The sequence below is a fragment of the Hyperolius riggenbachi genome, chromosome 12 (assembly GCF_040937935.1).
Source record: "Hyperolius riggenbachi isolate aHypRig1 chromosome 12, aHypRig1.pri, whole genome shotgun sequence".
NCBI classification, from domain to species: Eukaryota; Metazoa; Chordata; class Amphibia; order Anura; family Hyperoliidae; genus Hyperolius; species Hyperolius riggenbachi.
The window spans coordinates 111,387,692-111,407,468 of record NC_090657.1 but is presented as its reverse complement, the minus strand read 5'-3'; the positions used below and the strand labels follow the sequence as shown (position 1 = coordinate 111,407,468).

At 45.7% G+C, this 19,777-nt stretch overlaps 1 protein-coding gene across 4 annotated transcripts in view; it reads right to left on the bottom strand.

Moving 5' to 3' along the window:
* The window catches only part of GRB7 (growth factor receptor bound protein 7), a 437,163-nt gene that overhangs the window by 46,602 nt on the left and 370,784 nt on the right, over nt 1–19,777 (bottom strand). For all 4 annotated transcript variants that reach the window (XM_068262979.1, XM_068262980.1, XM_068262981.1 and 1 more), the window contains one exon: nt 1,944–2,054. In XM_068262979.1, coding sequence (XP_068119080.1) covers nt 1,944–2,054 — 111 coding nt within the window. The remainder of the gene's footprint in view (nt 1–1,943; nt 2,055–19,777) is intronic.

Genomic DNA, 19,777 nt, shown 5'->3' with positions numbered 1-19,777 from the left:
ATTCTGATCGGTTGAAAAATCGTTCACTACACCATCAACTAACCAATCTTTGCTTCCTATCTATCACGACCACCAAAAAAATCCAAATTTTCGTTTGACGAAAATTCATTCGGGCGACATTTTTTTTACTCGTTCATAATCGATTGTGTCCATCAACTGAGATTATTTACAACCAATCCGATCAGAATTTCTGATCGCTCTAACGATTTTTCGCTAGAAATTGGACCGTTAGTGGCCAGCTTTAGAAGGAATCTCCACTAGCTAGTGATTTCTGAGACAGTTATGGATGTCTGAGACAGTTCTGCACGGATTTCTTAAAACCTACTAATATTTTGTCTCAGACACTCTTGATAAATCTGGCCCCATGAACCTACAAACCCCCATTAAACTGCACCACAAGTGTGCTGGCTGGCCCAGCTGTCACTTCTCCCTTACTTTCTTTGCCCGTCATAGGTAACTACAGGTGGGGCATTAGGTAGCTAGAGGTACCCTCAGTATCTAGTGGGGCTGAAGGGAGATCTCGTCATTGGAATGTAACCTCTCATTTATCCTCTGCTTGGGACTCTGCATAGGGAAAGAGATAGGGAGGCACTAGTAGAGGGGAATGAGCTGCCTTTCCATCATCAGGCGCCTGTAGGCAGGTGCCTACAGTGCCTTATGGTAAATCCGGCCCTGGATGCGATCATTCGATTGCACCGCAACCAAAACGCAAGTCGCTGGTGTCAAACCGGCCTGAGGTTTCCTGTGTCATATTTTACAACAACAAAACATTTGTAAAGTGCTTTTCTCCTGTAGGACCCATTAGCTTGTCTCAGTTCAGCTCATAGTATTGTGTACAGGGGGAAAAGTTAAATGCCAGACAAAAGAGGTGGCTTTTCAGTTTTGAGTTAAACGTGTCCAGGGTTGGAGCAGGACGACTAGTTTACCCACTGGGCCCTTACTACAGAGCCGTGCTTTTGTAAAATGTGCAGATGCAGCTTCATAGTCAAATTTTTCAGCTTCAATATTTCCTATGTTGTCTTTATACTGTTTTCAGTTAATTACAGGGTTTGCTAATCATCAAATTCTATTTTTATTTCCACTTTACACAGCATCTCAACTTTTATTTTTCCAAAGGGGGGCTGTAGGTATGATATATGGTATGTTGTGAATATAGAGATCCTCTAAATAGGTTTTCAATCAAAGATGCTCATAGATACAAAAACAGTGGAAACTACTGTAGGTCTTATCATCCTGAGACTGCAATCTCTTGTCAGCAGAGGCAGACAGTGGGAGGAGTCTTGTGACCTGTGCTGTTAGGAAAAGGCTAGCTGCTGCTCCTCCCTGTTTGCCTTATGTATAAGGCAGGAGTCTCAAACTCAATTTACCTGGGGGGCCGCAGGAGGCAAAGTCAGGATGAGGCTGGGCCGCATAAGGAATTTCACAATCGCGGCGCATGGCCGCCTCTGCCCGCCCTTCTCACTCTTCCTTCACAGAGAGGGACGGGGAGAGGCGGCGATTGACGTCAGGAGGGGCAGAGCTGAAGCTGAAAGCTCTGCCCCTTCCAGGAAATGCCGGCGGATTGCCCCCCGGGCGATTTGGGGGCTCTGCAGCCCTCGTTTAGCGGCGGGGATGCGGCGGATTACTTGGGAGCACTGAAGCGAACTATAAGGAAGCTTTTGCCGGCGAGGGCCACAAAATATTGTATCGAGGGCCGCAAATGGCCCGCGGGCCGCGAGTTTGAGACCCCTGGTATAAGGAGACAGCTTTTCCTCAATATAGCTACACTGTCTCACCAACAAGGCAATACTAATATATTTATTGCAAATAGTATACAAAGCTTGTGCATTGCTAATTGATGCAAATTTTATTACCATATGTATTAAAAAATGGGAGGTTGAACTTCTGCTTTCAACGATATGCAAAATTATTTTAAAATAGCAAATAGATCACAAAACACTTACCTTCAAACAAAATCCAAACTCTGTGGGGGCGCTGTAGAGCTTCTTTCCTTGAGTTAGGCAATATGCATTGGATTCATTCACATCAGCAAAATACTGTAAGTGTCGAGGATCCTTAAAGATAACAGTATATGTTTTTAATAAAAGTTATTTAGAGGGGACCTCCATGTGCAATTAACACAAAAATGTGGACTTCAGGCTATAATGCTCCTTTACCTTGTTTGCTGCCCTTACTATGGAAAGGGTATTTTTACCCTAAAGATCCATAGAGTTTAGTGAAACTCAATGCTGAACTTGGTACTGATACCTCTTGCAAAAAGTGCCTATATCACATATCACCCTGTGTCAAGTCAAAAGTCAAAAGAACTTGAAATCACATCTCAAACCGATCCTTGCATGCTTGCAGAGCTGAGACTATTGTGATGTCATCCTACCCTCATGTGTATGTAGATGGGAGTACCAATTCTAGAGATTGAATTTTTAAGTTTTAGTGCAGTGTGTGGAAAATGTTTCCCTGGTAGCCAACTTAAGCGATTCATAGTAAAGACCCGCACTTGATACAAACACAAGAGGAAAAAAAGCAAGAGGAAAACAAATTTTCAAAAAGACCTTTTGGAGAAAATCGATTTTAAAGTTAGAGGGAAAAAAATAGCAAAGTATAGCAAAGTCGCAGCACTAAAATGACAGATAGTGTATTAACATGTACAGTATATACATGCACATTTTTGTTATGTTCAGAGTGTGGGAAATTTTAAAAAAATGACTTCGGGTCCCCCCTTCCAAGCCTTTGTATTAAAGGTACAGGTGAGTATTTCTGGTTAATTTAGAATAATAAAGGACTTTTTTCATTGTTGGGTTTTCTCACTTAACCCTTTGTGGAAATGGGTAAGGGGTACTATGTACCCCTAAACCCGATTCTCCTGGGAGGGGTGCAGGCATCTGGGGGTCCCCTTCTTAAAGAGGACTCCCAGATGCCACCATAACCCAATCCCACAGGGCGTCGGGGGTCCCCACCTCCTCCTGGGGCACCAAAAGTGTAGAAGAGCCCCTTGTCCATGGATTGAACAAGGGCTCCTGGGGAGAGGGGGGAACTTGGCTGCCCCTCTCCCCTGGAGCCCCCCCCCCATACCATGGACCATGAAGGCTGGTATAGCTCAGGAAGCGAGGCCCCACTCAGCCAGGGCTCCGCATTCTTTCTATCCCAGCCTGTATTGGGGACAAGCGGTTAAAGAGGCTCGGGAGAAGGGACCCCATATCTATTTTTTTTCAAAATTTCTCACACTCCGAACAAAAAAAAATAGGTTTCAAAAATAGGTAAAGTTGCCAGGGATCCTTATACAGCCGTATTGAGGCTGTATAGCGATCCCTGTAAAAAAGCGTTGCCACTTCCACTGGGTTTCCAGGGGGTCCATACGTAGTGCATACGGACCCCCTGGAAACCCTGTCAAGAAATTCATTGCTCTTTCTTTTGATATATGTAAATTTACACTGCCGTTAGGTTTCTGCATTATATGTCCTTTACCGCATTTAAATGTATACGTTTTTCCTATTCTAACTTTAAAATACCCTGCAAATTTGGTGTTTCTAGCACATACAGGGACTATTAACCCTCCTGGCAGTCTATTAAAAACCGCCAGGGGGCAGCACAGCAGTTTTTTTTTTAAATTTTTTTTTTTTTTAATCATGTAGCAAGCCTAGGGCTTGCTACATGATAGCCGCTGTGCAGCAGCATCCCCCCAACCCTCTTCGATCGCCTCTGGCGATCAAGCCCGTCCAGAAATCCCCTTCTGAACAGGATTTCCAATAGGGCTTCCCCGTCGCCATGGCGTCATCGACGTTGTGACGTCAAAAGGAGTCCCGATCCACCCCTCGGCGCTGCCTGGCACGGACTGGCCATGCAGCGCATGGGGTCTGGGGGGGGGGGGGTGGCGAGTAGCGGAGAATCGGTGGGTAGCGGCGGCGATCGGTGTGCACGTGCAGCTAGCAAAGTGCTAGCTGCGTGTAGCAAAAAAAAAATTATGCATATCAGCCCAGCAGGGCCTGAGAAATCCTCCTGCGCGGCTTACCGCCAGGAGGGTTACCCGCTAAAGTCAGTGGCCAGGGAAACTTTTCCCACACTCTGCACGAGAACTTTAACATTGATTTTCTGAAAAACTATAAAGTCTTTTTTATTTTTTTCCTCTTGTTCCCAATGTTCTATTTAACATACCCTGCAAATTTGGTGTATGTATGGGGGCTTTGCTATTAACCATTAAAGAAATCAGAGATTCTGTCTCGTGATCATGGATGTAATGCGTAATTCCGACTCGAAACCGCATTCGAATTCGGAACTCCAATTTCTATCTGTAATCACGATCACGGCAATCTGGAAGTGGGTGGAGCCGTGAACAAAACTACTCGAATCCGGAATTGGGTGCATCCGGGCAACACTGATTACTAGTTCTACCAGCTTCAGATGCAAAGACAAACGTATTTGTTAGAGATATAAAGTACAACCCCAGGGATTTTTTAATGTTAGATATGGATACTGTGAAAAGGGGTTATAAACTTTTGAGTGTTATATTTTGCTGTCTGTCTGTGATTTTTCCCTCATTTTGTGACCCTGGGACCTCCATGAAACTTTGTGGCTTTAATATGAAAACCAAAGGTCCCAGGGACAGGAAATGAAGCACAGCAATAGAGTATAGTCAGGGAGTCTTCCCTCCATGTAACGAGAAATCATTTCTCACCACTCTTTTGTTTAAGGGCACAAACTCTGCCATAGGGAACAATAGTGCTGCCGGCCGAATTGCTTACGCTAGCGATTCGGCCAGCATTTCCATCCAAAATGGTGCGGGAGGCTGCAAATCCCACGGCTGATGGGATTTGTCTGCGTACCCGCAGACCCGGAAGTGCAGATGCGTGCGGCTCAAGTAGAAACAGGCCCCTAACCTTTTATAAATGCACTGAGGAACGTAATAGAAAAAATTCCCAGATACAGAGGTAGATGTGCAGGGTTAGGTGATTATCTCTTTTCTCACAGATACTCTTTAACCCCCCCCTCATTTTTAGACTACACATCTTTAATGCAAGAATGTGAAAATCATTGTTTAAAAAAAAAAGGTTAACCTGTACTGAAAATAAACTTACGATAATTAACCTATATTTATTTCATAAAATCAACTATCAGTTCAAGTACCCTTTAATACAGAGCTATTGAAAGACAGAACACAGGCTATAGATTCAACTCAGTGCAGAGTGTGTCTCTTCATTCTTTAACTGCTTTAACTATAGAGAAAACAAGCAAACAAGAACAAGTAAACTATAGTAATGCATGGCCTGCAAAGCTCACACTTATCTGATGTCTGTGTATCAGGGAAGGTTAGCATAGGATGCTAGTTTTCATCAAAACTCCAGAACACTATTATTTTTTTATCATCTACATTCTTCTTCCCTTTATTCTGTACTTATTTCCCCATATATTTATGTAGCAGCAGAATAGAGGCAGATAAGTACTGCAATTAAAGGATAGAATAAGCCTCCCTCAGCCCAGCTATCTGAATGCTCCCCAGACCCCAGTATCACTTTTGTCTGTATCCTGCAGACAAGGCTTTATTTGTTTACATTCAGTTCTACTGCTTTCCCTGTCGTCTAGGTGTCTTAATTGAGCAGGAAATAGGGCCCTTTCACACGAAAAATTGCAAAACGCAATCACAAATTCCAACACATTTTGCGATCCTGACTATGTTGGTCTCAATTGAAATGCAGGAAAAATGCAGCAGAACTATGATTGCCTTTTTTTGAAAATCAGAAATGGATTCAGTATGAATGCATTCCCATGATTCCAACTGTAACTTTACAGTACTTGCGTTTGAAAAATTTCAATCCTTTTCAAAAACAAAACAGAACGCAGCTGGGGCCATATGCAATTCACTTTTTCACCTGACTTTTCTCCCAGGAGATAATTTTTCTTCTTTGATTTACAATAACTTTTTAGCACTTTGCAAAGGAAAAAGTACCAAAAAGTAGGGGAAAAAGTACTGTATATTCCGGCGTATAAGACGACTGGGCGTATAAGATGACCCCCCAACTTTTTCAGTTAAAATATAGAGTTTGGGATATACTCGCTGAATAAGACTACCCCTCTTCCAACACACACCAGACAGAAATTGAAAAAAAAACATATGATAGTGGTGCTATGTATGAACAGATACTGGTGCTGTACTGTATGTGGTACCCAGTATACAACAGTATATATGGGATTGACTGGTCGGATTGGTCAACTCTCCCTCTCCCTAAGTGGGTTGCTCAGCTCTCCTTGTCTACCGGTTTATCAGGGCGGTATGGAAGAATAACTTGCGCTGTGTCCATAAAACACGCCTCTTTCACCTGTCTGGCCCATCCTTGTATCCTATTTACCTCCTTCTCTGCCTCTCAGATCTCGCACATGTGCACCTGCGCCACTTCACTACAGTCCTCAGCAGCGAGATCTGAGTCTCGGTAACAGAAAAGGGCGTATCACCCAGCATGACACCCGGCGTATAAGATGACCCCTGACTTTTCAAAATATTTTCAAGGGTTAAAAAGTAGTCTTATACACCAGAATATACAGTACTATCAAAATTATTTTAAGTATTTTTGTGCTTTCTGGTAGCTTAAAAGACATTTTATTGACAAGTTTGAAAATTTCACCTAGGAGAAAACTCAGGTGAAAAAGTTAATTGCATATGGCCCCTGGTATGAAAGGGCCCATAGGCGTACGTAGCTCACTGCCGGCCACCAAAACCAGACACCGCATAGCAGCAATGTTATGCTCCGCGGAGTTCGTAAGGGTAATTCGGGGCACCGGCGGTTGCTGGACCCCAAATTGCATATCCCTCCGAGTTGCGACACCTCGGAGGGGAATAGTATTTAACGTCGCCAGGGAGTTTTGCAGCAGCAGGGAGAGCCATCTTTCGACTTTCCCGGCGCCCAACTCACCAGCGACGTGACAATTCGTACTCCCATAGATGACCTCTAAATTCAATTCAATAGAGAGTTGGTCTACTTTCTACTATGATGAAGAAGCAGTGGCACTGAAGGAAAACAAGCAAATCCATGCTTCTTAGTTCACTCCTGGGTCCATATGCAATTCACATTTTCTCTTGACTTTTCCACTAGGTGATATTTTCACACCTTGTCATAAAATGCCCTTTAAACCACAACCAAGCAAGAAAATACTCAAAATAGTTTTGATAGTACCTTTTCACTAACTTTTGGGTACTTTTTTAGTTGTAAGAAGCCGAATTGTTGTTTTAAGGAGAAGACAAAAATGATCTCCAAGGAGATAACTCAGGAGAAAAAGTTAATTGCGTATGGGCCCTGGTGCCTGTGGGTGTGTAGTCAAGATACAAGTTGATGCTGGTGATAGGAAGGAGGAAGCATTTAGAAGCCTGAGAGGGACATTTTGGATAACTGTAATTAATAAGTAAAGCAGTGGCGTAACAATAGGGGATGCAGCTGCAGGGGGGGCCTGTGGGAGGAGAAGAAGCCACAGGGGGCCCAGGGGTCTCTCTGTGCAGACAGACTGACAACTAAGGGCACGGAGAGCAAAAGCTTTTTGCTCTCTGCACAATTGTTGTAATGACTGCATCTGTTCAGCAGACAAAGACTTGTAGACAGTCCCTATTCAGTGTACAGATGGTCTTGTGTTCCAAACCCTTCCCCCAGCCTCTCTACTCCCCCCCCCCCCCCTCCCCTCAAGTGCTCTGTACTGTAGTGATGCTAGAGAAGTCAGGAGAGCCCCATCAGAGGTGGACAGAATAAGAGGCATTTTATTGACAACTTAATATTAACCTGGAGAAAATGAAGTAGGAAAAGTTAATTGCATATGGGCCCATGTGTGTCTGTATGTGTGAAAACATGCACGTTTTAAAACAGAAGCTAATTTAATTGATAGTGAAAACGCATGCAGTGCTTCACTGCTGTCAGTTTTTACCTGCATGGGGAAAACACATTCAAGTGTGTACTATCCAAATTAATCAGGGCTGGTGCACACCAAGCGTTTTTGGCAGCGTTTTCAAAACCGCTGCCGCCTGTGAAAACGTTTGGCTAATCTCAATGGGATGGTGCACACCAGTTTAAGTTTTTTAGCAAACCGTAAATGTGGCTCCTGCAGCATTTTTGCGGTTTGCAGATGTGTTTCTGCCTCAATGTAAAGTATAGGAAAAGCTCAAACTGCTCTGAAAAACGCTAGATCAGAGCGCTTTTCCAGGCTTTTTTGTTACAGTAGCTGTTCAGTAACAATATATGAAATCTGCTACACAAAAATGCTCGAAAAAAACGCTAGGCATGTTTAGAAAATGTCTCTAAAAATGCCTAGAATCGCTCTGAAAATCTGCTTCAAAAACCTCTAGGGTTTTGTGGATCTGCTAGAGGTTTTTGGTGTGCACTGGCCCTAACATTGGTTCTCTGCTTACCTGTGCAAAAAGCGAGGGGGGCATCCAAAGTTTTGCAGGGGGACCGAGTGAAGTAAAGTAATCCTTTAACCGCTTGCCGCCCGCATCACGCCAGGACCAGCTAACGCCGATTGGCGTAAAGTCCTTGGGGCTCGCAGTGCAGGAGATCACGCGCAGGCTGCGCGCGCATCTCCTGTTAGTGGGCGGAGCAGAGCTCCGCCTTCAGTCTCCGAGCGGCGGTTGCCGCTTGGGAGACTGTTAGACGGCGGACAGCGGAATTACATTGTACAGCGCTGCGATCAGCAGCAGCGCTGTACTGGGGACAGCCGTGTGACACGGCTGTCCCCATGGGACACTAGAGAGCGATCGGCTCTCATAGGCAGAAGCCTATGACAGCCGATCGCCGTTATTGGCTGGCTGTGGGGTGGGAGGGAGGGAGGGAAAAGAGCAACAACAAAAAAAAAGGCAGATTTATAAAAAAAACAAAACACAATATTTATATGAAACAAACTCTGGGGGGGGGGGGGGGGGGGGGACGATCAGACCCCACCAACAGAGACCTCTGTTGGTGGGGAGAAAAGGGGGGAGGAATCACTGGTGTGCTGTGTTGTGCGGTCCTGCAGCTTGGCCTTAAAGCTGCAGTGGCCTTTCTTTCACAAAACTAGCCTGGTCTTTAGGGGGGTAAAACCTCCGGTCCTCAAGAGGTTTAGACACAATGGTCTAGTTCACTGATGTATATTTTGTAGAGTTTCTCTTTAATCTAGTTCTAAAACCAAGAGATGTAATTTTTTTAAAAAAAAAGGAACCAAAAAGTCGTTACATTGCTAATCAGGCTCACAACATGGTGAATTTGCAGACACCTCCCGTGATTTCCAAGTATCTAAATACTGTACTTTATTTCTTCTAATAAATCATGATAGCCTTAGACACTAAACTTTGACCTTTCAACAGTTACCATTATGTTTTATTATGACCCAGGGAGAGAGTGCACTCTTATCACCTAATAAATGACTTAGCAAATCAGTCCAGGTTTGCTGGATCAGGTATGATAGCCTCACTGGGGATGGTTAAAGCCCTCTGGTGATGCCTTAAGGTAGCTATGCACTGGTCGATTTGCCGTCAGATCGACCAACAGATAGATCCCTCTCTGATCGAATCTGATCAGAGAGGGATCATATGGCTGCCTTTACTGCAAACAGATTGTGAATCGATTTCAGCATGAAACCGATCACAGTAAGTGAAGCTGCCGCCGCCACCCTACCCCAACCCCACCCCCCGCATACATTACCTGCTCCGGCCGGCGCGACTCCCCCGGTCTCCGCTGTCCTCTTCTCTGTACTGGGCTCCGGCTGGCTGGCTTCACTGAACTTCCTGCCGGGGGAAGTTTAAACAGTAGAGGGAATTCTACTGTTTAAACTTCCTGCCGGGACAGGAAGTTCAGTGAAGCCAAGCTAGCCGGACCCAGAGCCCAGCGCGGAGAAGAAGACAGCGGAGACCGGGAGAGTCACGCTGGCCGGAGCAGGTAATGTATTGCCGTTGTATTGGGTCGGTCGTCGGGCATTCGAACGCTGCTATCGACGCACTCCCGACTCGCCGGCGATCAAGCAAAATCTTCCGCACGGACAGATCGACGGGAATCGACAGGAACGATTGATTTTGGATGGAAATCGATCGTTCTGTCATCGTTTGCGCAACGATTTCACAGCAGATTCGATCACAGTGATGGAATCTGCTGTATATCAGCTGGAAAATCGTTAGGTGTATGGGCCCCTTTAGTGAATCAAGCCCGCTATGTGTACTGTAGACTTTTTTCTACTGCTCACACAATGTAATTTTAGAAGACAAACCCATTTTAGTCCTATAATGTCATGGAGTTTACACAGTTCAGGAACATGACAAATCAGTAACTAGAAATCAATGGAAAAAGGAAGATTACAAGGTAACGAAGTGTAAACATGACCTGTGGCACTGACTTCCCATACCCCCTGCTGATCTCAGTGTCCTGCCATAGCCACATTGTGCATAAATGCCGATCATTGTAATGCTGGATACACACGGTTCGTTCCCGCACTCGATTCCCGTCGATGCGCCGCTCGATTCCCATCGATTCGTTTATTTCCGACATGTCCGATTCGCGGTTCAATGGATCGTTAGGTCGATTTGCACTACTTTACATGGCAATCAACCTAAAAATCATTGAAATGCGCTCGGAAATGTTCGGGAATAATCGATTCGTCGGGAATTGAGCGGCGCATTCGATGCGGGAACGAACCGTGTGTATTCAGCATAAGAACTAGCTTGTACTGCAATGATTCCTGACATTTTGTGATGCAGCTCCGGCAAGATACAAAGATAACATGTACATTATCTGTAATGGCACAGCATGGCGGTCGCTGTCTTTTCTAAAAATCCTGCTACAAGCATCTTGGTTGCACTAACGTGTGATATGACCCAGGCCATCTTTATGCAGAGCAATAATTCCTTTTTGAATTTTTTTTTAGATCCTCAGAGTGTCCTCTGGCTGCCATGATGTGCCATGTTGAACTTTCAGTGACCAATATGAGAGAGTGTGATAGCGATAACACCAAAGTTAACACACCTTATTCTCGATTTAGTAACCTCCTACCTGGGGTTGGTTATGACACCTCATGGAGTTATCGATATGATAGCAGAACCATTCCCGATGTCTGTATCTTGATTATCACATCTACTTTTATTAGAGCAACAATACAGTTGTAATGCTGGGAGATACATACACTGGTTAAAGTAAAAAAGGGTGCATATTCCAACGACCTACTACATAATACTCAGTGGCATCCAAAGGGAGTGGCACAAGAAGTGGCCCTCTCGGATCCCAGCGTGTGGGTGTGTGACAACCGCTCCCCCCCCTGCAGCCGCAGTCAGGGGCGTGTGTGGGGGGGATGTTATCACTGCCCTGAAGCTGGGGCAGTGCTCCCTGGTTACCTGCTCCCAACCCCCCCCCCCCCAGCCACTGCTTTACCTCCTCTGCTGCCTCCTGGTCCCCTCCTTTAGAAAGTCCGGATCCCCCTGCTCCGCTGCCACACAGCATACTTTGCACCGCAGATCAGCGGTGACCTGCAACAAGGAGACCGTTAGGATTGCCCAGTAACAGTCGACGCCGTATACAGGAAGTAAACAGAAATGTCACTTCCTGTATACTGCGCCTAATGGGCACCACTCACTACCTCATTGTAGGTCACTGCTGATCTGTGGTGTGAAGTATGCCGCCGGGCAGTGGAGCAGAGGGATCCAGGGGGGATCTGACTATATACACTGGCTATATACAGGGGGGATCTGGCTATATACACTGGCTATATACAGGAGGGATCTGACTATATACACTGGCTACATACAGTGGGATCTGACTACATACACTGGCTATATACAGGTTGGATCTGACTACGTACACTAGCTATATACAGTTTGGATCTGACTATATACACTGGCTATATACAGTGGGATGCAAAAGTTTGGCCAACCTTGTTAATTGTCATGATTTTCCTGTATAAATCATTGGTTGTTACGATAAAAAATGTCAGTTAAATATATCATATAGGAGACACACACAGTGATATCTGAGAAGTGTACCGTATTTGTCGCCGTATAAGACGCACTTTTTCTCCCCCAAAAATGGGGAGAAAAAGTCCCTGCGTCTTATACGGCAAAGGCAGGGAATCCCCAACTTAATAACGCCCGCCGATCCGAACCGCCGACCCGCCGCCACGTTGGGGATTCCCTGCCTTTCTGTGCCTGCCTTTCTGTGCCCGCCTGCGTCTCCTGGCCCCCAGATTGAGTGTTAATAGTGGCGGCAACTTACCTTTGCCAGGCTCCCGCGCTGATCCTAGATCATTGCGCTGCCCCCCGCTAGCTTCCTCTGCCTCCCCCCTCTGTATCTGGCCCCCCCGGGTGAAGGAATAAGTATCGGCAGCTTACCTCCGCAGTGCGCCCGCGATGACTGCAGACGTCCGTCTTCCAGGCACTTCTCGCTCTAGTGGCCGCTTTGAACTGCGCGTCATCAGTTCAAGCCGGCCACTAGAGCGAGAAGTGCCTGGAAGATGGACGTCTGCAGTCATCGCGGGCGCACTGCGGAGGTAAGCTGCCGATACTTATTCCTACACCCGGGGGGGCCAGATACAGAGGGGGGAGGCAGAGGAGGCTAGCGGGGGGCAGCGCAATGATCTAGGATCAGCGCGGGAGCCTGGCAAAGGTAAGTTGTTGCCGCTATTAACACTCAATCTGGGGGCCAGGAGACTCGGGCAGGTGGGAGGGAGGAAGGCAGGGGGGCAAATGAGGGCACATGGGGGCACCGGAGCACACATGAGGAGGCACCAGAAAAACACATGGGGGCACAGGAGGACACATGGGGGGGCACAGGCGCACACATGGGGGGCACAGGAGGACACATGGGGGCACAGGTCACATGGGGGGCACAGGACACATGGGGGCAGATGAGGACACACAGGAGAACCCATGGGGGGCACATAAGGGCACATGAGGACACAGGAGAACACATGGGGGGCACAGGAGGACACATGGGGCACAGGAGGACACACAGGAGAACACATGGGGGGCACAGGAGGACACATGGGGGGCACAGGAGGACACATGGGGGGCACAGAAGGACACACAGGAGAACACATGGGGGGCACAGGAGGACACATGGGGGGCACAGAAGGACACAGGAGAACACATGGGGGGCACAGGAGGACACATGGGAGGCACAGAAGGACACATGGGGGCACAGGAGGACACATGGGGGCACAGGAGGACACATGGGGGCACAGGGGGACACACAGAAGGACACATAGGGATATGGGGGGCACAGGAGCACACATGAGGACACACAGAAGGACATGTACAAGACGCTCCTGGAATATGGACGCACCAGGTTTAGTATTTTTTTTTCCCCCTGGTTTTTGCCCTCTAAACCTGGGTGCGTCTTATATTCCGGAGCGTCTTATACGGCGCGAAATACGGTAATTAAGCTTATCGGATTTACTGAAAGTGTGCAATAATTGTTTAAATACAATAAGTTTGGGCACTGTTGTCATTTTATTGATTCCAAAACCTTTAGAACTAATTATTGGAACTCAAATTGGCTTGGTAAGCTCAGTGTCCCCTGACCTACATACACAGGTGAATCCAATTATGAGAAAGAGTATTTAAGGGGGTCAATTATAATTTTCCCTCCTTTTTTAATTTTCTATGAAGAGTAGCAACATGGGGGTCTCAAAACAACTCTCAAATGACCTGAAGACAAAGATTGTTCACCATAATGGTTTAGGGGAAGGATACAGAAAGTTGTCATACAGATTTTAGCTGTCTGTTTCAACAGTTAGGAACATATTGAGGAAATGGAAGACCACAGGCTCAGTTCAAGTTAAGGCTCGAAGTGGCAGACCATGAAAAATCTCAGATAAACAGAAGCGACAATTGGTGAGAACAGTCAGAGTCAAGCCACAGACCAGAACCAAAGACCTACAACATCATCTTGCTGCAAATGGAGTTACTGTGCATCGTTTAACCTTTCGGTGCACTTTACACAAGGAGATGCTGTATGTGAGAATGATGCAGAGGAAGTCTTTTCTCCACCCACAGCACAAACAGAGCTGCTTGAGGTATGCTAAAGCGCATGTGGACAAGCCAGATTTTGGAATAAGGTGCTGTGGACTGATGAAACTAAAATTGAGTTATTTGGGCATAACAAGGGGCATTATGCATGGAGGAAAAAGAACACAGCATTCCAAGAAAAACACCTGCTACTTACAGTAAAATATGGTGTTGGTTCCATCATGCTGTGGGGCTGTGTGGCCAATGCAGGGACTGGGAATCTTGTCAAAGCTGAGGGACACGTGGATTCCACCCAGTATCAGCAGATTCTGGAGACCAATGTCCAGGAATCAGTGACAATGCTGAAGCTGCCCTGGGGCTGGATCTTTCAACAAGACAACGACCCTAAACACTGCTCAAAATCCACTAAGGCATTCATGCAGAGGAACAAGTTCAACATTCTGGAATGGTCATCTCAGTCCCCAGATCTGAATATAATTGAAAATCTGTGGTGTGAGTTAAAGAGTCTATGCTTGGAAGCCATCAAATCTGAATGAACTAGAGATGTTTTGTAAGAGGAATGGTCTAAAATACCTTCAACCAGAATCCAGACTCTCATTAGAACCTATGGTAAGTGTTTAGAGGCTGTAGATTCTGCAAAAGTAGGATCTACTAAACAGTGATTTCATTTCTTTTTTGTGGTGCCCAAATTTATGCACCTGCCTAATTTTGTTTAAGCAATTATTGCACACTTTCTGTAAAGCCAATAAACTTCATTTCACTTTTCAAATATCACTGTGTGTGTCTCCTATATGATATATTTAACTGACATTTTTTATCGTAACAACCAACGATGTATACAAGAAAATCATGACGGTTAACAAGGTTGCCCAAACTTTCACATCCCACTGTACTGTACAGGCCTGGGGATCTGACTACATACATTGGCTATATACCGGAGGAGCTGGCTATATACACAGGCTATACAGGGAGGATCTGCCTATATACACTGGGATCTGGCCATATACACTGTCTATATACTAAAGGGAGATCTGGCTAAATATACTGTAACTGGGGATCATGTTGGTTACCTATCCTAAATGAGGGATTATCTAGCTACCTATACTATAAATGGGGGGGGGGGAGTCATCTGGCTACTTGTGCTAAATGGGGGTTTTCTGATATATGTAAATGACATTATACACTGGGATCTGGCCATATACACTGTCTATATAATAAAGGGAGATCTGGCTATATATACTGTAACTGGGGATCATGTTGGTTACCAATCCTAAATGGGGGATTATCTATCTACCTATACTATAAATGGGGGGGGGGGGTAATCTGGCTACTTGTTCTAAATGGGGGTTTTCTGGCTACCTAACCGGTGGCAAATTAAATATACAGTATTTTGGCGAAACACTGCTGCATCATGTGTATTTTGTAGGGAAACACTGCCCATTGTATGTATTTTGTGGGGAAATGCTGCGCCGGTGCATGTGCAGTAGTGTGCGACTTGCTGAAAGAGATCTTTCAGGCATCCCCCCTTGACAATCCTGGGTTTGCCCCTGGCAGTGCCTGCTGCCGCGCACAATATATCGTACAGCGGAAGATGTGCCACTGTCTCACCTGGTCCCTGGAGTCCAGCGATGGCAGAATTCCTGTCACCACTAAGCTCTCCCCCAAGTACTGGCATCGCTTCCAGCCAGTATGTAGAAACTAGAAAAGAAAGCAGAAGAAGCCACTGCTGCTGCCTTGCCTTGTTCGGAGTCAAGCAGCTTCATCCCACCAGAACCAGGAAGATCCAGCCGACCGCACCAGCGAGTATGTGTTAAAGCAGAATACTTACTGCAGAATCACCACCCATATCTTCTATTTCGAACACGGTCCCAACACTAGACATTGATAGTGAACTAAAGACACCTGCAGTAATCCCCATTTGTAGCAATGCAGCAGTGTAGTTTTTCTCGGGCAAATCGTAGCTCAGAAAAAGTTAATCTCCTTCTCTGCCCTTAGCACCAGATACCCTACACTTTCCCCTCACTCTTTCCGCTACATGCAATTGGCACATGCCTTCCATGCTCAATTCAAAGGTGAAGCAGTAGTCATTACCCTAATTGAATTAGGTCCAGTGAAACACCAAATAGGTAAAATTTATAGTGAACTATTTGGAGGTGGAGCTTGTGAAAGTACTAAATGCTCCAGAGATAAATGAGAAGCTGTAGGTCTTGCACTAGAAGATGATGAGGGAGATGATGCTTTGGAGGCGGTTAAGAGGGTCTCTCTCTATGTCAAAGATTGTGCCATGCAGTTATATATTCTACATCAAGCCTATTTAACCCCTAACCGATTGCTCAAATATAAACCTGAGGCTAGAGAAGTCTGCCCCAAATGTGACACTGCCTCCCCATCCTTCTTTCACTTAATTTGGGAATGCCTACAAATTATGGTCTTCTGGAAACAAGTTGTGACCTTCCTACCTGACAAAATGGGTTGCCCGGTTACAATGGACCCTGTGCTTTGTGTCCTAGGCGTGATACGAGATGAGGGTATAAGGGCCTGTACTAAGTCTTTGATGAAAGAGACCCTGTTCGCTGCTGGACAGGAGATTGCCCTGAAATGGCTTGCTACCGAATCCCCAAAATTGCCTTGCTGGAAGAAGAGACTAGACAATGCCCTTGCTTTTAAAAAATTAGTTTGTATTCATAGAGATCGCACTCAACAATTTCACTTAATTTGGAATGGTTGGAAAGATAGAACCTGAACTCAGCCATTTTTAAAATGTCGCTGAACCACAAGAGCCCTGCCACAGGTGTGTGGAACATGCCATTCTCAATTGTGTTCAATTTATCTTCCGATATACACTCTCACACACATGTTGGCTGCATCTGCCTCCACCTTCTACCCCCACCCCACCTGATCCTGGCTCATGTCAAGAATATTACTTGATCGCAGTACAGGATTATTTCACCAGTTACCAGTTACAGGGTTTTTTTTTTTTTTTTTTTTTTGTGCCTTCAGTGTAAATGTGCTCTTTGCCTTGCTTTTGACTGAAAAAGTTTGGATTAATTCGGGCAGTTTATTGATCAATAACATGATCAAAAGCAGTGATACACATACAATTGATTTTTGAACAGATTTCTGCAGACATATGATGGAGAATGAAAGGCATTGTGTGGGGCAGAAATTATCACCCTCCAATAAATAACTCTGTCTGGACTAATACGATCAATTGTTTGCCTGGCCAGGTTGGAATTAGTGCAAGTATGGATATTTAGAATACAAATATGAAGATTCAAGTACACTGTGGTTTCAGTTATCATTCTGTAGGAATCAGTATGCTTCCTATGAGCAAAGCTCAACCTTCCCTTCATTTCCTTTTGTCTCAGCAATTTTTCCTTTTAGCAATGGAAGAGGTGTCTGCTGTACACAGAGGAGGGAGGATGCTGTACATGAAAGAGGGACTAGGTCCACAGCTGTCCGTAGCAGATCCGAACAGTTTCAAACGCATACGATTTGGTGATTTTTTTTCCTCCATTTTTCTTTTTTTAAATGTAATTAAAGCATACGTTTTCAGGCCGTGGAAACGTGTGCCCAGCCTGTGGGAGGAGGGGGCCACCATGCTGAAGTGGAAAGCAGCCAGGACAGGGGCGGGGGGGGGTCAGCGGTCACCCTGTCTCCGCTTCCCCTTTAGCTACTTTGCGCAAAAGTTGTTCAAATGTTTGTAGGCAGCGATCAGGGAGCTTACCTTCTTTGCGTTCCACCGCTTGGCGCTTGACTTCCTGCAATGCTGCCCTCTATACTCCAGAGTTGCAGGAAGTGACGCAGCGAGCAGAGAAAGTAAAGAAGGTAAGCTTACCGCTCACTGCCTACATACATTTGAAAATCTAGTAGAAAGTAGCTGGAGAGGGAGCGGGGACGGGGGACCCAGGTGAGGGAGGGGGGCCCCCGCCGATCGCTGACCACCCCCCACCCACAGGCTGGGACACAGAAAACGGATCCGTTTCTGTGTCCAAAGCTGCTTGTGTAGAGGGGGATCCGTTTTCCTATTGCCGTTCATTACCCCTCCGTGTATCCGGATCCTTGTGCGGTCCGTGAAAATGTTGCAAACCGTGTATTCAGTTTTTCAAAACATATTACCCTGAACGCAGACGGATCCATCTTTTTTTTTGTGGGTGAAGAAGGCTGCTATTTTTAATATTGGTATCCATGGCTTTGTTTTCAGGGCCAACAAAACAGAGCCACGGATACGTTTTAAAACAAGTGTGAACAAGTGTGTGTGTGTGGGGGGGAGGGGGGCAGTAGACAAAGAAAAGGTGTCTGCTGTATACAGAGGAGGGAGGTTGCAGTACATGAAAGAGCGGGACTGTTAGACAACAAAGAGGTATCTGCTGTATGCAGAGGAGGGAGGTTACTGTACATGAAAGAGGGGGACCGGTAGACAAGGAAGAGGTGTCTGCTGTACAAAGAGGAGAGAGATTGCTGTACATAAAAGTGGTGGATTGGTAGACAAAGAAGAGGTGTCTGTAGTGCACGAAGGAGATAGGTTACTGTACATGAAAGAGGAGTAGGGAAGTAGACAAAGAAGAGATGTCTGCTCTACACAGAGGAGGGAGGATGCTGCACATAAAAGAGGGAAACCGGTAGACAAAGAAGAGGTGTACACAAGAGGGAGGTTGCTGTACATGAAAGATGGGGGCAGGTGCACAAGAAAGAGGTATTTGCTCTACATGAATTAGGGAGATTGCTGTACATGAGAGGAGAATGGGTAAGCTAGGAAGAGTGGAGAGGAGGGATGTTGCTGTACATGAAGGGGGGGTGGGGGAGCGGTAGATAGACAAGCAGTGACTGCTGTACACAGAGGAAGGGCAATGCTGGGAAGCAGGAAATTTGAGCATGCACGGCAGCTTGGGCAGTTTAGGCGCTGCCATAGGCGCAAATACAAAAATCCGTTATTGGGTGCCAAAAGCAGAATCTAGGGCGCCCGATAAATATCTTTATAAAAATTTGAACGTTTTTGAAATTACTTTCATTTTGAGAAAATTAGAATGTTATAGTTTTCAATGTTTTTATCGTTTTGAAAACTAGATGGTTATAGTTATTAAAAATGTTTGTCTTTTATATTTAACAGTCAAAACCGTGTGCATCAAAAAAGAAAAAATTGTTAGACAAAGAAGAGGTGTCTGCTGTACACAGAAGAGGAAGGTTGCTTTACATGAAATAGGGCGACCGATAGACAGAGAAGAGGTGCCTGCAGTACACAGAGGAGGGAGGTTGCTGTACATGAAAGAGCGGGACCGGTAGACAAATAAAAGGTATCTGCAATACACAGAGGAGTTAGGATACTGTACATGAAAGAGGGGGACTGATTGAGAAAGAAGAGCTGTCTGCGGTACACAGAGGAGAAAAAATTCTATACATTAAAGAGGGAAACCAGACCAGTAGACCGATAACCGGTATCTGCGGTACACAGAGGAGTTAGGATGCTGTATATGAAAGAGGGGGACTGGTAGAGAAAGAAAAGGTGTCTGCTACACAGAGGAGGGAGGTTGCTGTACATGAAAGAGTGGGACCGGTAAACAAATAAAAGGTGCCTGCTGTACACGGAGGAGGGAGGTGGCTGAACATGAAAGAGGGGAACTGGTAGGCAAGGAAAAGGTGTCTGCCAATGATGTGTTAAGTGGGAGAATTGAGAAAAGGTTGCTAGGTGAAGGTCTGGAGGGGTGATGTGGGAGGTAGAAAGACAGACAAGGATTGGATGGGTTGGTGACCTTTATGAGAGGTCCTAAGAGGTGAAATGATGAGGGGTAGGTGGGTAGGCATGGATCAGGATTAATGAAATTGGTTTCA